Source organism: Ammospiza caudacuta, chromosome 1, assembly GCF_027887145.1.
Source record: "Ammospiza caudacuta isolate bAmmCau1 chromosome 1, bAmmCau1.pri, whole genome shotgun sequence".
In the NCBI taxonomy this organism is placed as follows: Eukaryota; Metazoa; Chordata; class Aves; order Passeriformes; family Passerellidae; genus Ammospiza; species Ammospiza caudacuta.
The window spans coordinates 23602292-23620452 of NC_080593.1; the positions used below are offsets into that span (position 1 = coordinate 23602292).

An 18161-nucleotide genomic window follows, 5' to 3' on the forward strand; every position below is an offset into this window, starting at 1 on the left:
TTTCATTAAACCAGACAAACTTGCCAGTAATCACATATTTATATTTACTGAAAAGCTTTGCTATGGATCTTTCAAAATTATGCCCTCCAAGGCATCTCACAGCAACATTCATCTTCATGATTGAAAATGAGTGTGATTCCAGCTTGTCTGTTCCTAAATCAGACTTGGACTTACCCAATTGCTTGACATTTCTTACTTCACTACAGGAGTCTTAACACACACCTTTTATAATTACAGTTACCTGAAACTCCATATATCCACACTCTCTATATTGTATCCACTCAAGCCAGTTGTTTTCCTCCAAAAGCTTTAACCCATTTTTATTACTCCCCTCCCATCAGTTGCCAAGAATGATAATTTGATCAATAAAGCTTGTGTCTGCTGTGAAGTCACAGCATTTCTGGCCATCTGCTTCCTCTGGGCCTTAATCTGTTGGTAAATGTATTCAGGATTATTTTTTCCACCGGTGACTAAGGTCTCTGTAGTTAGCTGGATGAGCAGGATCTTTCCCTGAAGCTGGTAGAGGTATTGCCTTTGGCTGCTTACCTGCAACCTCCTTGTCTTCCTTTATGTATCTGTTTTGGCCTCTTTGCTACTTGCACTGACAGCTTTCAACAGCTTGACCTTTCTGTTCGTGCAGCTATCCCACATCTGATTACTTTGCTGTTCTCCTCACTTTTCTTTGTTGGCGAGTAAGTAGAAACAACAATCAATCAACATAGCTACCAGGACCTTTCAAGTCAGTGATGCAAATATATTTTGTACTTAAAAAAAAATAAAACAAAGCGCAATCAGGATTATTGGACCAAGGCCCAGCTTATCACAGCTGTATGCACAGCTACTAGAGCCACATTTATGCTATTTTTTGAAGTCTGGTTTCTTCAAAGTAGTCCCTGAAGCCCGAGTTTCCATCTTCATGGGAGAGGACACTGCTTCCGAAAACCATCCCATATGCATTAACATGCCATGTTATGCAATCAGATTTAAAATTCTTGGTTGCACAGGCAGTTTTATGAAGCCTGAAAGCCAGCATAGGTCATCAAGTCTGCTCTATGGATCTCCATGGTTTAGCAGCAACTGTTTGGACAAGAGCTTGCTGCATACATTGCCTTTCCTGCCATTGCAACCTCCAATAGCTGCTGCTTCTCTCCTTCTGCTGGTGTTCCAAAAAGCAAGCCAGCATGGCACTGGATGTGCAGAGCTAAAATGCTGACAGCACTATCTGCACTCTTTTCTCCCCAGGGATTCTAACCCTAACTGAAAATGAATGGGAAAACTGCATGCCCAGATCAGCTACCAGAGTATAACAGATTACAGGTTACTGTGCAGCTGCTGATCTGTGTAATCTGCTCATTCTTTGCTTGTAGAAAATGCAAAGGAAACAGGGATATGAAACTGTAAAATCTTGTATGCCTAGGACTGCAGGCAGTTCTTTTTTTGTGTATGTGACCACAACACAGCTACAGAGTTGCAGCCTTTAGAATGCACAACTCCAGGCAGGTGTTCATTCCAAGAGCTTTTCAGATATCCCCATGTTTTTATTAATTCTCCTTGACTACTTCTACTTGCTCTCCCTAACTGCCCAGATCCAGTGAAACAGCCAGGCTTTCTGAGCCAAACCACAGCACAGCTCCATCACGCTCAGTCTCACAGTACTGCTATCCCTGCTCAGAACTGAGCATCTTCTGACCAGGGCAGCTCAAACTCCAATGTTCCCCATGCACGAGCACAGAACTAAGAGGTGAAGCATAAATGAGAGGACATATTCTGCCTTCATGCTGGATGAATGTGGGCTGGCTCTGTAAGAGAGCATATTCTACCTGCTGAGTACCAAGGGGATCAAGTTCCACAGTACATTCCCTGGAGGGAATGGTTGCACTTAGCTGAATGTGTGAACAGAGCTGTGCTTTCTGGTTCACTATCAAGACTTATCTAGAAGAGTGTACATTCCTTTAATTAAAAAAGAAAAAGTGTTTATTTAATTCTACTTTCTACTGCAGAAACATATGATAGTGGAAATTATGGATTTTGGTGCCTGCCAGGTCCCTGATACCCTTATGTGTTTTAGAATCTCGGCAATTAGAGAATTCATGTGGTAATTCCTCCATTATACTTTTCACATTAATATATTTTCTTCTGAATTGTTTAGTCAAATTAATTGCATTGAGCCTTATTTTGGGTATACTTAGCATACTTCTAAAGAGACTTATTAACCTACCAAATTTTATCTCATTTAAGAATTGCCTTAATAACAACATTCAGGAAAGCTGGTTCATGATCTGATATGGTGATAGCTCCAATTTTTATGTGTTGTGTTGTCAGGCTGCTTGTGATATAATAGAAAAGATCTACTCTTGGCTAGGGAGAGATGAGATGTGAAGTTTTCTCTGCTGGAGTGCATATGCCTTCAGACATCAAAGCTTTTAAAATTTCCCATACATCAGACTGGAAACTGGACATTTTATCACCTGGGGTGCTGCCTGCTCCCCACTGCTTTGTCTGCCCAGCAGCTCCCCAGGGCTGGAGCAAAAGCTGTTCACATCAGAGGCCAGAAGTGAAGGCATACTCCTGGCTACAGCTGTGGGCGTCCACTGACAGTGAACAGATGCCAGAACAAAAAAATCTAACAAACCAACCAAAAAAAAAAAACCACTCTGTTTTTCTTAGGAATTTTACTGTGACAACAATGCTCATAGAAGCAGCAGCTCTGTCCTGGGCAATTATAAACCAAACACCTGCAGGAGACATTTCTTCATTCTTTAAAGGCTCTGACCTTCAACTTCAGATCTCTCTCTTCTCCAGCATGGCATGGAAATAAGCTGTAACTGTGGATACTAACAGTCTGTATTCTAATGACTCTTGTTATAAAATAGGATAGATTCATACAAAATGGGAATGTCCACACACCCAATTTCTTTATCATTAGTCTACAGCAACATGAGAGAGCTACGCATAACGAGCTCAGAGGCTACATGGTCTGCATAGAACTGGTCAGGGAGCAGCAATGAGAAAGTCATGGCTGTCTCCTGTGGATGCAAAAGGGGTCTCTGAACAATGTCAGCTATGAGCAATGTCACATATTAATTTGGTAGGGTGACATTTTTATTTATTTTTATTGGGTGGTTATCCGCTTGTGAGAAATACAGGCCAAGAGTTGGGTCTGGGAAAACAAATTATGTCTGGAATTTATCTTGATAAAATATAAAAGCAGATTATGTTCCTAGGGCTAAAAGTTGTTAGCATGAGATCGTGAGTTCCTTAGTTCTTTAATGCTTTAAGGAAAGAGAGAAGGAGACTTTTAAAAGAAAAAACTAAAGTAGTGAAATAATGACTATGTACATGCAGAGAGAATTGGTGGATTAGGCTTGTAGGTACTTCTGCAAGATATTGTTGCTGATTTTAGGTGTCATGTGCTTTACCTTAGTCAAAAAGCAGTTATTACAAGTGCTGCAGTAAATAACTCTCCCCATGGTTTGTCTTCTTGTTTCTAAAAGATCATCTGAGTCTCTTGCACTGTTGAGGTCTAGAAGAACGGGAAAAAAATGTGGGAGATAATCCTTTTAAAAGTAAAGTACATGCTGAAGGAAATCTCATTTTCATGTGCAGTCAGAAGCAGCCCAAGTGCCATTGTCTATACACAATCCAAAGGAAGAGCAAGTGAAATATTTGGATACATGCTAAAGGCTGTGTATCTATGAAACTTCCACTTCAAATCCTAGCCAAATCTTCTTTTACCAGCTTGAGATAAATAAACACCCAACACTAATCAGCAAAGTTAAATTCCTAGGTTTTTTCAACCTTGTTTTTAATAGAACAATTCCATATCTAAGTTCTTGTCCAACAGTTACGCCAAATATGTTACAACGTAGTTAAATTTGAATCCTGAGGATTCAAATTCTTGGCCTACACCTGAGTTTTCATGTTGATGATCATCATTGTCAACCAACTGTGTCTGGTCAAATTTCTTTTATCAAGACCTTTTTTAATTTATGTATTCATTGAGGATTTGCTGCACAATAGGACAAACATCCATTCACAGTGGCATGTTCTCAACTTCATTGATTAGGCTTGTTGAGAAGCAGTTAGGACTCCTACCCACGATATAAAAGGGGCAGAGTTTGTGTCTCCTCTTACAACATTTCATCTTTACCAAGGGCTGTTCCTTCTCCCATGAAGAGCTGCTCTGCTGTGTGAGTAGTGGCACTGGGAGATACCCTTCATAGTAGATGTAGCACAGGTTATCTGGTTAATTCATTTCAGTCCTTATGTCCAGTCCAGGGTTTTTCAGTGGCAGGCAGCTGTCTCCTCACAGCAACAGAGGGGTACAGCCCCTTCAAAAACAGTGCTCTCTAACCCACACTGGTAGAGACTGTACACCACTGACCTTGGAGTTTCCCTTCGTATTAGCTGATAACATGTGAGCTGCTTGCATGGTCTGATGCCTAATTTAAATTACTATTGACAATGGCATGCTGAAATGTTAGTTAGAGCATAAAAGGGAGGCAGGGAGAGGAAACTGGTGATGAATCAAGTTAAGTAAATATATAAATATCATTTCTCATCTTGATTGCTTTTCAGGTAAGAGAATAGATATTAAGAAATTTGCATGCTGCTATGAGAGAGTTTAAGGTGATAGCTTAATGGACTAATACTGTGGTGTTAAATAAATCTGTTGTCAACATACATAGCAGAGGGGAGGTGTTAAATGATGGCCTCAAGTCCTGCTGCCCCTCTTTTCAGGGAAAGAGTCAACATCAAGGTGACTCAAGGTCTTTTCTACTCCTAAGCCCCTCAATTTCCCTTTGCAGTACTGGAAGGACCAAAACAACAGAGATTTCTCCCCATATTTGCCACCTCAGTAGCTGGTCCAGCTATGACTAGATTTTTTATTTCAAGTCAGAATAACTAATGATTAAATTTTCTTTGGGAAGGTGCAGTCTGAGCTGCAGTTTCATGATTTCTTCATGCCCATTAAAGCTGGGCTGTTGCTGACAGGAACCATTCCCTCCTCTCCTCTGCTGGCACTAGCACCCCTGCAGCCATGCCAAGGGCTGGAGAAGGGAATTGCTGCAACTGGAGCTACAGTGGGCTTTGCTGGTTAGCTTTCCTCAGCTGGGCCAGCACATTGCTCTGCTTCTCTCCACTGCCCTGCAGGTGCCTCTGTGGGAGAAGCAGCAGGAGTGGGTACGGTGTGGGACCACCTCCCTCAGGGGGCTTAAAACAACTGTGATTCCCCCAAAGCTTTCCAGGAAAAACAGGCCTCAGGAAAAAAGAATGTGTGTGCCAGCTTTAGGTTAAATTCCCTTTCCTATCACAGATTTCTTACCTGACTTTGAACAGGTCATTTTAATCTCTCTGCCTTAGATTTCCTTCTCCAAAACAAAGACAAAGCAGTACTTTTATCTTTTACAACAAGCACATTAGAGATTTTGAGGTGCTGAGGTGCCCAGGTACTCTGGGAATAGGAGCACAGAAAGACTTTTGATAGGTCTGCAAATATTTTTAAAGTGCTTCTGCCTCAAGTTTCTATTTTTAATTGCAGTAATTTAGACAGAATTTGTATTGCACAATTATGGTCTTCGTAGCTTAACATGTTGTAAGTATCCCTGCTTTTGGCAAATCACTGGTATAACTGAATTCCAGATCATAGAATTCAGGGTGTAAACCTGAGATATATGACAAAGGATGGAAATGGTTTTTTCAGGCTTTAAAAAGCATTTTCACTGTGTGTCAAGTTTCAGTAACTTTTAGTACCATCACTCAAAAACAGAGTGAGCAAGCACTCCATGGTGAAAACACCAGCTGTGCTCTATTTTACATGCAGTTACCTTTCAATCAGTCATACCATAGCATTTACTTGCTCCATCTGAACCTCTGCCTGATCTGAGGTCGATTCAAGCTCATCTGACCTGACATTGTCATTTTTTTCCAGCAGAGCTAATGTGTGGTTTTGTTTGTGACCAGACCCATCACTTACAGGTCTTCAAGCTAATATCCTAGTTTTAACACAGAGCAGACAGAGTGGTTGTTTGGTCCACAATCACTTTTCCAGAAATGGGTGATAGTATTGCATCAATACTGTCATTGTGATTCTCTTCCTAGCTTAAAAAGCTCTGCTTGCAGCATAAGATTTGAAATGTTTAATCTGAAAAAATACATTTGGTGTAGCCATAACAAGTGGTAGAATATCTGTTTTGCCTCAGAATTTGAGATTAGAATGTCTATGTTTATAGCTAAAGGAGGATACCACTAGAATTAAATATTTAGTAAGGTGGTGATAAAATTACAAGGGGGGATTTTCATTCAAGAAGAAGTCAGTCTTCTATTTACAAAACTCAAATGAGAGATTACAGACTAGTTATTCTCAGATACATCATCCAGCCCTGGCAATCTGATTCTAAAGGGCTGATTACCAGAAAGCACAGATGCAAGTACTTCTTACACGTAAGGTGTCTGAAAGATGCTGAGACCAGGGATATTCAAAGTCATTGGTCTCATTCTGCAACCACTTTACCACATACTCTTTTTTTGACCTTGGAAATGCATTTAATTTCTCTGCATTTAAGTTCCTGCATTTAGAAAACGGGGATTAAGAACATAGATGCAAAGGTGCTCTAAGTTTATTGATATTTGCAGCTTTCAGAGCTTTAATGGATAGCACCATACAAAGGCAAAAAGTTCTTTTCATTTTACTGAAGTGATCCATTTTTCAGCTGGCTGTACTGTTGTACTGCAAATCTTCAGTGAGTGAGAACTTGCCAGTTTGAAGAAACAACTGATTTAACTAAATGGTTTTTCAAAGGCACAACATAGAAAAATTGGTGCAACCCCATCATAGAGATAAATTTATATCAGGCTGAGTGCCTCATATTGATTAAGCTTATGTCAGCAAGGAATCAACTTGCTAATGCCATGAAAGGCACTTTTAAACTGAAATAAGAGTGTCTACACAAGGGATTAGTTTAATATTGGCATTCTTTTTCCCCAACTAAGACAAGCCTTTAAGTCTCATATCCCTAGTGCTATGCATTGTGAATTTAAAAAAAACAAAAAAAGGTATTAAAAATGGCATAGCAGACATGGCAAAAACCAATTAGTGCCTGTCCTTGGTACTCAGAGCACTACATTGGCTCACAATTAGGCTTGCTATGTTTTGAAGCATCTTTAAGCTTGCTTCTATTGAACACAATATGTGGGAACATTGTTCTGTCACATTATTTTAATGTTCAAGCAATGCTGACATATCCCAGAGATGTGAGTTCAAGGCTGTGGTTTCATGGCAGCCTAATTTCTATGGCAGGCTGGCTGCCACTATGAAGTCACAAATACATTACTTGTGAGAAGGAAGGAAAAGTGCCTCCCAAACCAGTTTGGTGGATGCTTTTGCTTGCTATAGCAACAGTGTGGACAAAGTTTAGGATGAGCTGCTCCTAACCCTTTCTCTAAAAGGAGAACCCAGACTTCCAGCTCGGAATTGCAATCACAAATGTACTTGTAACAATGTAAGTGTAGGCACAGTGAAGACTTTTAAGTAAATATTTAATACAGTCTGCATTTTTAAAAAGTCATGATGTATTCAAAGAAGGAGGGAGCTCTACAGCTGTAAAAAAAAAAAAAAAAAAAAAAAAAAAAGAAATAGAAACCACAATGGCTTTGCAGAAACATTAACTAATTAATAGTTATCCTCATAGCTAGACTATATCTGCCTAGCTATTATAAATGGCAGAGGAACAGACAATGTCCAAAAGAATCACCATCAGCAAAGTACTTCCTGAGATTTAAGAATGATTTCAACATTAATTGATATCAACAAGTAAGAACCAGAAGCTAGATATCCTGTCTTTTCCCTTTCCATCCCTTCCTAACGCTTTCTATTTAGGGTTCATATTTTATGCATATCCTTCCTCATGAATTAAAGAGCTCCAAAAACTGAAGAATAACCATGAAGTCCCTCTCACTTTCCAGGTAGAATATGTAAGGATGGGCATGACTGAACCTTGTTTGCAATGGTGTGACCACCACTGAGAGTCGAAGTGGGAAAAGGAGGTGTTTTCATCTGAAAATACAGAAATACATAAGCATGTCAGAATCTTCTGGATGTCAGAGATTCAGTCAGCCAAATGTTGCAGTAGCTGTGTCTCCTGGATATGGGCTCATTCCTGCTGAGCAGGTTCAAGGCTGAGGTTTTTCTGCAGTGGGATACAGCTGCAGTGGGCTGTGGCTGCTGAGAGCAGCCATCCCTGACATGACTGGGATCAGGCCAGTGTGACACTTTAAGATAAGGAAGCAAACTTCTATAGGCTCTGTATTCAGCATGTGGACAGCTGAGGGGAACAGAAGACTGGGACACTGAGGTGACATGGCTTATGCTCATGGTCTTCAGTGCTGGGAACCCTCAGACACTTTTCTTAATGCCAGCAATACCGGACGAAAGTATACAGAATTAGAGTCTTCATCCCTGAGATGGCAAATGTGTGGATTTGCATAGACAAGTCCAAATCCAGTCAAAATGATACAATCTTATTACTCATCCATAAAAACAGAAACGCCACAAGGTCCAAAAGCAAAGAGTCCAGATGCACCCACTGTCATGGGATAGGTTCACATTCTGATCGGGATACTGGGGAAGGAGAGACTTAGACAATTTGCAGTTGGGCTAAATGTTATGCCTGCATATTTGAGCATTACAGAATGACAACCTGTGACAATAGAAAATTAAATTCCATCATCCTGAATGTAACACTCCCTATAGTGAACCTTGAGATTTTTATGAAGTGCTCCTTTTTCTCCTCCTTGAAGACTATGGGATTGGGCTAAGGATGGTTTTTCTGGGTTCCACATGGGATATTGGAGTGCTGCAGTGTTGAGCAGTCTCTCTGCAGCCAGGGTCAAAGAGTAGGGGAAATGCCAACTAGAAAAGCCAGCTGCAGAATTGGAGGAAGGTCTAGAAAACTACTCCTGTCCATACTTAAGATAATCCCTTTCACACAAACAGCCTAAATTTTCCAAAAACAATTTCTTTCAAAATAGAGCTGACCCCTCCTGTATGATGAAGAATGTATTTAGGGGAGAAGGGTCTACAAGCAAATCCTTGGGGCACATTCCTTTCAGTCTTGCTGGGCATTCTGCCTCTGTTTACATTGGTTAAATATTTAAAGCTATCTTTACAAAGAAAAGCAAAAGCCCAAAAATTTGTTTTAAAGGGAAAGTCAAGATTGTCCTTTAACGTGTACCAAGCTGCATTCCACTGAAAAAGGCAGATGCAGGCTGAGAAATACTCCTGCTCTGATCTCATCCTGCTCACTCTCTAAATAGCATTAATGGAAAATACGCACACAGCTAAAAGACATAGAAAAACAACTTTCCTCCACTCTATCTCCGCACCTCACACACACATCTTTTCAATTTGTGTATCTTGAAATAGTAATGCAGCAAATATGATCTGAATCTCATTTACATCAGTGGAAATGGGGAGTCATTTCTTTAAAAGGAACGTACTTGAAGCACAGCAAGAGCAGCATGAGGCCAGAAGTAAGAGCTCATCACATAATTTCTCCTTGCATCACAGCTTTATGAAGCTCTACTCCTTTCCCTTGTATCTGTGAAATCAGCAGGTCTGCTCCTGGGAGTAAGGATTGCCATCTTAGGCCCTTAAATCAGCCTCTCTGCGTTTGAAGAACAAGAGAGAGTCTGTGTTTTCAGGCACTGTATGTAACTGTAGAAGAACTTGCTCAAGAAAGGGAAATAAAAAGAGAGTAAAAATGTTCGCATTCTCTGAACAAAATGAGCTGTGATCTGCAATTGCCCTTTTAAGAGTTGTGACTTTTTCTTGTTCTCCGGAAAACTTCTGGCAGCAGCAGCCGGGCTGCAGCCCCTGCGCCTCTCACCCCAGCGCAGAACATGTCAGGGAAGGCAGGCAACATACGGCTTTAATTTGCAAGGGATCATCTACATTTCTTCTGAACAGAAAAGAAAACCAAATCAAATCTCCACATACTCCATCTATCTTGAATAAACAGCATAAAGGAAAAAATGCTGTGGGTACTGGGAGGAAGAGATTCTTTGTAGTCTGCTTTGACTGTGCATACCTCTTCTCCTCATGCCTCTTTAAAACATAAAATCCTTGTAAAGGGGGCCTGACTTACACCAATGCTGGCCAAAAATTGCTCACCCATGCTACCTGGTAGCACCTTCATGTTACAATAGGTATCACTCAGCAGGAATAAATTCTATTTCTCTTGTTCCCACAACCCCCAAATAGAAATAAAAGTACAATTTTTAACCTAAATTGACAATTACAAACTAATACAGCCAATTAAGAAAAGGCATATAGAGAGGCAAGTGGGATGAATTTGAGGGTAAGCTGACCTGGGCCACCCAATGGTCAGAGAATTACTTGGTCTCTTGTCAAATGCTTGTTAGTAACAACTGCCTCTGCACTGAGGTGACTTTCTGGGCACTTGGCTGCAGAGCCTTGAGATCCTTTGCTGCAGAAAGTGTTCTGGCTGCTGACTGAACCATCCCTAAGGTTTGTGTTCAGCTCCTACTGATTTTCTTTGCCAATTGCTGCATGTGTTTGTTATTTTTGTCAGCACAGGCATACTTCCAAAAGTCTTCTAGATGTTCCAAGAAATGTCGAAGGCAGGCTTTTAAATTTTAAGGATTTAAAATCCTAGTCTCAAGACTAGGTCTGTGAGGCACTATGCCCATGGTCCTGAGGCAGATGGCTATGTCATTGGCATGTTGCAAACTGAGAAGTATCTTACCATGCAAATGTTAAATCTGCTTGGGAGACTTGTCCAGGTACCTTCTCTCCAGAATTTTGGTTTGTAGACCTCCATGTCAACTTCTAGGGTTGAACACCTTACTTAAAGGAGCATGTAATATCTGGATTAGGGATTTTATAATCCAAAATATATAGTAGTTTTAATATGGCAATGTAAGGGTGTACCCTTGTTTCACCTTACAATGTGGGGTGTGTGACACTGTTATCATCTCTCCTTCATTGCATTGCATTTAGAACCTTTGTACTGATTCTCCTTCATTTCACTGCTTTTACAATCCTTGCAGTGATTTTTCAGCAAGTGTCCCTGTCTGTGCATTGTGAGGACTTGATGTGATGTGTACTGCCAGTACTCAGAGCTGAAATGAGACCCACCTGAGATGTGAATGTATACTGTCTCATTTGGAAACTCGCAAGAAACTTCACTAATTTAGTATACACATAGCTGCCCACCACAGATTACAGATTTTAATCCCTCTATCTATCCAAATCTCAAAAATCCTTTCTTTCCATACAGAACTGATTGCTTTGCACACAAAAAATATTGTGTTCTTATCAGCCAAGATTCATGCTTACCATGAGGCAAAAATCAACTTTTAATTTATCCCACTGAATTATAACAATCTTACTTTTAACCCTTTATATGACATCTAAATAATGAAACCTTAACTCAACTGAAAACCTAATTATTTAAACATAACTTTTGCTTTAATTTGGTGGACAAACATAATTTATGTTATCATCTTGGTTTACATTTCATTCATTTGGGTACTCATTAGCCTTCCTACATGTACATTTGTCCTTATATTTGGATTCTCTGTATGTAGCATAGGTCTGTGAGATAAAGCTGAATAATTTCCTCTAGGGAAACAAGTTTTCCTTAAGTGCTGTGGAATGGAAGCATTCACTCTATCCTATTTCTGCCAGTCGCATAGAGGAAAACAAGAAAATCCTGTGATGACTTTTTGCTTTGTTTCTTTACAAAATTAAAGATTTACATAATGACTTTTGTTTTTCCAGACAATCCCCCATCTCCCATAACATGTACAGCAAGCACAAACCAGCACTCTAAGGATAGTATTGGTACATAAAGAATGTAAGAGGCCAAATCTCTGCCTACCTACCAGAGCCCTAAGTTCCCTAATGGCTACTATACCTAGTAACATCTGCATATTGTTTTGAAGTAAAAGCTGAAATTTCTCTTTATTATTATTTAATGCCCAAATTTTTGTTTCTTTTAGAATGGAAGATTGTCTTTCCGTGGCAAGGGGAAAGAGTGCCTGTGCTTTAAAAAATACACGATGTGTCTTCATGAGAACAAGATTACTGTCACATTGACCTGAGCAAAGGTGGCATCCAGTCCAATCTCCTCTCTCCAACTGTCACCCATGACGGACACCTAATGAATCATTAAAAGAACAAGGGAGACACACAGGAATAATTTCCTGTGGATATGATATGCAGTACTGGGCTTGCATGAAGAAGTTGCATATTTTGTGTAGGCCAAGACATATACGTGGGAAAGTAAGACAGACTTTTGGTCACACTATTCTGTGGGTTAAAATCACCTTTCAGTTAAGAGCAATTGCTTACCATTTCCTAAGATATTTATTAATTAAGCCTGCTCTGAAAGGAAGAAGATGGTAGCTTTAGAATAGAGAGGATATTGATGATGTTAATGATGGGAAAAATAGCATTTATTAGCTTAGCAGAAACAAGAGACAATTACCTTACAGTGTGTTTGGAGAGGGTAAGTGGGAGGGGGCAGTATTATAAGTTGAAGTAGTAGAAATGATAATGTACTGTCAGACCAACATCTCTACTGAGTCCAATGTTTCGGGCAGAGTTAGGAAACCTATGTGCACTTCTGTGAGCCAAGTTCTGTAGTTTCCCCTAGGGATCAGGTCTGAAAGGAGTGGGAGAATATCTGTTTTGTGAGAAAGACTCCCTCACAAACAGCACAGTGGTTTGTTTGGTGTATGGAGATGGCCTCCAGTAGTTCATGCTGCTCGTTTTCAGCAGCAGAACTACAAGGAATGCAGCTGTGCACTGGATGAAGTACAGCCCTGGAACATCAATGTAAGACCAGGGTGTGCTGGTGATTTGATGGCAGGGGATGTTCACTGCTGTAGTAGTGCATGGGCCTCAAAACACATCTTGCACTTCTTGCTCAGGCACGGTTTAAACTGATCTGTTGTTTTGGGCCACAAAGGATTATGCTTTAATGATGAGTTTTGTGGTTTGGGGTGTTTGAAATGTAGGACAAGTGCTTCTGGGAAGATTCTTTCCACACAGGATTTTCTTCTGTTATGTGAAAAATCACTACACAGTTAAAATGAGCAAGTCCTAGAAACTTTTCTGAACTTACCAGCTCTTGACCCTTGTTCTTCTTCCCACAATACCACCTCCACCCCATTTCAACTTTTTCTTTCTGGTCTTATTGATACATCTGAACTTAAAGTAGTCTTTCTCAAGCTGCGTTTAGCTTTTAGCTAATTACTGCATTTAGATAGTTACTGCTTCAAAACCAAAAAAAAACAAAAAAAATTTAGCTTGTTAATCCAAAAACGTGTCTAGTTTTTCTTCTGTACTAGTTGTTCTGAAAAAATGAATTATGTATATGTACAAACCTTGTCTGTATACACCGGTCTTTCTCCTAGAACAATCTTCTAGGTTGTTAGAGATGGTGTTTTTTGGTTTGAGAAATGTTTCCTTAATATTTCAAATGCAGACCCCAGTAGGTAGAATTTAAATCAACTGATGATGCACTTGGGCATCTTAATTACCTCTGCTGGATTGTGTGATGTGTCCCCAGGTCTAAAGAGGACAGGCAAAAAGCCAAGGAGGCTACCCAAGACCAGTCAGAAGTTCACACTCATTGTGAATGAGTGTGTCTATGAGAAAGAGCATGGATAATACTTATTCTGATCTCAAGATCCAGTGTTCAGTCTTTTTAGGATGAACAGAAAAACAATACTGCTATTTAGGGCTGAATATAAATAGCTTTTGTGCTAGAAAGAAGCAAATAATTTTAATTACTGATGTAGATCTGAAAAATCTGTAGCTTCAAACTATAAATACAACATTTAAGGAATCAAACTGTTCAGCAGAAGATGGAAAAAGGTATTTGTGCATATAATTTTTGAACTATGGTCCTCTGAAAAGAGAGTTCTTGACAGAACTCAATGAACCTCAGTAAACAAGGACATCAGCAATCGACATTTTTAAGGATGTGCAATTTCTAAACATGATCCCACTCCTGCAGTTGTTACACAGCACAGATTTTGCTATTAATTAGTTTGAATGTGGGACAGTTCTGCTGGGAGAAAGAAAGTGGCCTAAATAGCAGGGTCCAAATTTTATCTGTAGCTATCCAAGAAATACGATGTCTTTTATTAACCCTTGCCACCTCTGACAGCTAGAAATAAATGCTGGAGCTGTCTTAACTACTAATGGATTTTTGGAGTTCAATTAGCGTGTAAGGGGGAAAGGGTGGGAGCATGCTGCAGAGAAGGAAGACAGCTGGTGAGAGAAGTTCCATGCCTGGTTCAGCTCCGAATGGTAGAGTGAACCTTCAGGCAAACATGAAAACATTTGCACACACGACAGAGAGCCTTAATTACTGAATGTCTGGAGAACAGGGCAGGGTTCCTCTCTCCAGGAGCACACTTTATTATTCTTATTCAGTTCCAATGAGTACAGTAAATCCCCTATTCAGCCTTCATCGTTTTTCTGGGCGATGCATTTCGGGAGAGCCAACAGGACCTCCATTCTGTTTGTGCAATGGGGCTTCAGGCATATAAAAATGGCTACTGCTGGCGGTCACTGTATGCCAATTCACCCCCTCCCAAATAATACAGCAAGAATTTTCCAAAAACCCTGACGGGAGGTATTGCAAGTTACACTGCATTCGACTTCAGTCACACTGGAATAGTTGCCCACTACGCAGAGGGAGGAAGGGAAATGGGAAAGCCCTATTGGGATTATTTTCGTGTGTCGGGCTGCTGCTGCGGACGCGCTGCGAGGAAGGCGCAGATAACACGCTGGCAATAGCTCGCTAGCGAGTTACTTTGTGTCTCTGGGGAAAGGCGAGTTTCAGCCACTCCAGTGTCACCGTGCGTGCCATGTGCGACATCGCGGTCTGTGCCTTCAGGGACGGAGCACTGCCGCGGATCCCTGCTGCAATCCTGCCCTTTGCTGCGTGCCAAACATCGATTCCCCGGCCGGGATTAGCCCGGCCGCTTGCACGCCGAGGGGCACCGGGGATGACGGGCTCCGGCCCAGTCCGGGTGCGCCGCTCAGCAGCTCCAACAATCGTCATCAGCGGGGAATCCAAAACCAGCCCCGGGACAGCGGGACCGGCGCGCTGCCGACCGAGCGGCACAGCCCCGTCCCCTCGATCACCGCCCCGCGGCGGGGCCCCTTCCCCAGCGCCGCCCCCGCCGCCTTTGTGCGCGGCGCGGGGCAGCCCCGGGCCCGCCTGCGCCCGCCCCCGGCTGAGGCGTTGGGAGACGGTCCCTTACGCAGGAAAGTTCGGCGTCGGTTTCAAGGCTCCTCCCTCCGGTGAAGCAGACTGCGGGGCGCCTGGAAACCGGTCGGAGGGAGCGCGGCGCGGCGAGGCGAGGGGCGCGGGCTCGAGGGGCCGGCACAAATGGTCAGGCGGCGGCGGCGGAGGCGGCGGCGGCGGCCCTAGTCGGAGGCGCGGAGGACGCTGCCGCCGGTGCGGGCAGAGCTGCGCGCTGCGCTCCGCGGCCGCGTGAGTGGCGGCCGGGGCTGCCCCGTCCCTGCCCGCCGCTCCCTTCATGAGTCGCAAGTTCGGGCCGGGAGGAGCAGCGGCGGCGGCGGCGGCGGCGGGGCGGCGGGAGCCCGGCAGGGCAGGCGGCACCGACTGAGCATGGCCGAGCGGCGCGGGCCGGCGGTGAGCGGCGGCGGGGAAGTTGGCAGCGGCCGGTGCCCGCGGCTGCCGCTGCTGCTGGTGCTGCTGTGGGCGGCGGCGCTCCCGGCCGGGGGGCAGCTGCCGGCGTCGCAGTACAACGGCGAGCGGGGCATCTCCATCCCTGACCACGGCTACTGCCAGCCCATCTCCATCCCTCTCTGCACTGACATCGCCTACAACCAGACCATCATGCCCAACCTGCTGGGCCACACCAACCAGGAGGACGCGGGGCTGGAGGTGCACCAGTTCTACCCGCTGGTGAAGGTGCAGTGCTCGGCCGAGCTCAAGTTCTTCCTGTGCTCCATGTACGCGCCGGTGTGCACCGTGCTGGAGCAGGCCCTGCCGCCCTGCCGCTCCCTCTGCGAGCGGGCCCGCCAGGGCTGCGAGGCCCTCATGAACAAGTTCGGCTTCCAGTGGCCCGACACGCTGCGCTGCGAAAAGTTCCCGGTGCACGGGGCTGGCGAGCTCTGCGTGGGGCAGAACGCCTCCGAGCGCGGCACCCCCACGCCCGCCCTGCGCCCCGAGAGCTGGACCAGCAACCCGCACCGCGGGGGCGGCGGCGCCGGGGGCCCGGGGCCCGGCGAGCCCCGCGGGCGCTTCACCTGCCCGCGGGCGCTGAAGGTGCCCTCGTACCTCAACTACCGCTTCCTGGGAGAGAAGGACTGCGGGGCGCCCTGCGAGCCCGGCCGCCTCTACGGGCTCATGTACTTCGGGCCCGAGGAGCTGCGCTTCTCCCGCACCTGGATCGGCATCTGGTCCGTGCTCTGCTGTGCCTCTACCCTCTTCACCGTCCTCACCTACTTGGTGGACATGAAGCGATTCAGCTACCCCGAGCGGCCCATCATCTTCCTCTCGGGCTGCTACACGGCGGTGGCCGTGGCCTACATCGCCGGCTTCCTCCTGGAGGAGAGGGTGGTCTGCAACGAGCGCTTTGCCGAGGACGGCTCCCGCACAGTGGCGCAGGGCACGAAGCGGGAGGGCTGCACCATCCTCTTCATGATGCTCTACTTCTTTGGCATGGCCAGCTCCATCTGGTGGGTCATTCTCTCCCTTACCTGGTTCCTTGCTGCTGGCATGAAGTGGGGCCATGAGGCCATTGAGGCCAACTCCCAGTACTTTCATCTGGCCGCCTGGGCCGTGCCGGCCATCAAGACCATCACCATCCTTGCCCTGGGACAAGTGGATGGCGACGTCCTCAGCGGCGTCTGCTTTGTGGGCATCAACAACGTGGATGCCCTGAGGGGCTTCGTGCTGGCCCCCTTGTTCGTCTACCTGTTCATCGGTACCTCTTTCCTGCTGGCTGGCTTTGTGTCCCTCTTCAGGATCCGGACCATCATGAAGCATGACGGCACCAAGACAGAAAAGCTGGAGAAGCTCATGGTGAGGATAGGCATCTTCAGCGTCCTCTACACGGTGCCGGCCACCATCGTCATTGCCTGCTATTTTTACGAGCAAGCTTTTAGGGAACAGTGGGAGAGGAGCTGGGTCACGCAGAGCTGTAAGAGTTATGCCATTCCCTGCCCCAACAACCACAGCGGCCACCACCCGCCCATGAGCCCCGACTTCACTGTCTTCATGATCAAGTATCTCATGACCTTAATCGTGGGCATCACCTCGGGCTTCTGGATCTGGTCTGGGAAAACCCTGAACTCCTGGAGGAAGTTTTACACCAGGCTCACCAACAGCAAGCAGGGCGAGACCACGGTCTGAGACCTCTGCTTGCCAGGCTAGGGAGATGCGGGCAGGCGGAGGACTGAGGCTCTGCCTCGGGAAGCAGCTCCTTATCCAGCCTGGGCAAACTTTTGGGACTGCGAGTGGCTTCCGCAGGCGGCGGGGATTGGAGGACGAGCTAGGGGGACCCCAGTGCTGGGATCTCCGGGCTCTGCCCGCCCCGTGCTGCTCGGGCTGTCTCCTGTAGGAGCTGAACGCACTGTCAGGTTGGGGGAGAGGGATGTAAATAGCCTCTGTAAGATTTTGTAAGTATATTTGTATTTAAATTACAAAAAAACTCACTTTTTTTTTTTTTTTAATTATTTAGGACACTTCTAACCCGTTTGCGGATTTTACTTCCTCGCTTATCACCTCCCCCCCCCCCCCCCCCCCCGCTTTTTTTTTTAATTTAAAGGAAAAAAAGGCTTTGGATTTTTATTTCGTAGGGAAGGATGGGTAAAGCTGCCGGTAAAAGAATCGAAAACAAATCCCCTTCTTCTCCCCCCCCCACAGGTTTTGTAATGGCTTTGCTTGGAATTTCAGCTGCATGAGCAGGAGGGCCCGGAGCGGGGCTGCGGCCGGGGGCGCCTCCTGACCCGGGCTGGGTCCCGGTCCCGGTCCCGGTCCCGGCCCGCCCGCGGTAGCGCGGAGGTGGGGATGGGGATGGGGATGGGGAGGGAGGAGCGCCGCTTCCCCCGCGGCCCCGGCCCCGTCTGGGGAGCACCGACCCCG

The 18161-nt window shown here is 44.9% G+C and overlaps 1 protein-coding gene across 1 annotated transcript; it reads left to right on the forward strand.

Annotated features, from left to right (window-relative positions):
- The first annotated feature begins 15437 nt into the window (after positions 1-15437).
- On the forward strand, positions 15438-17766 carry FZD1 (frizzled class receptor 1). Its single transcript, XM_058803410.1, has one exon. The coding sequence runs from the start codon at positions 15678-15680 to the stop codon at positions 17427-17429; it is 1752 nt and encodes a 583-aa protein (XP_058659393.1). The 5' UTR covers positions 15438-15677; the 3' UTR covers positions 17430-17766.
- The last annotated feature ends 395 nt before the right edge of the window (positions 17767-18161 follow it).

Bases quoted from the DNA above. Each gene is read 5' to 3' on its own strand.
- FZD1 (XM_058803410.1), top strand. From the start codon at position 15,678: ATGGCCGAGCGGCGCGGGCCGGCGGTGAGCGGCGGCGGGGAAGTTGGC.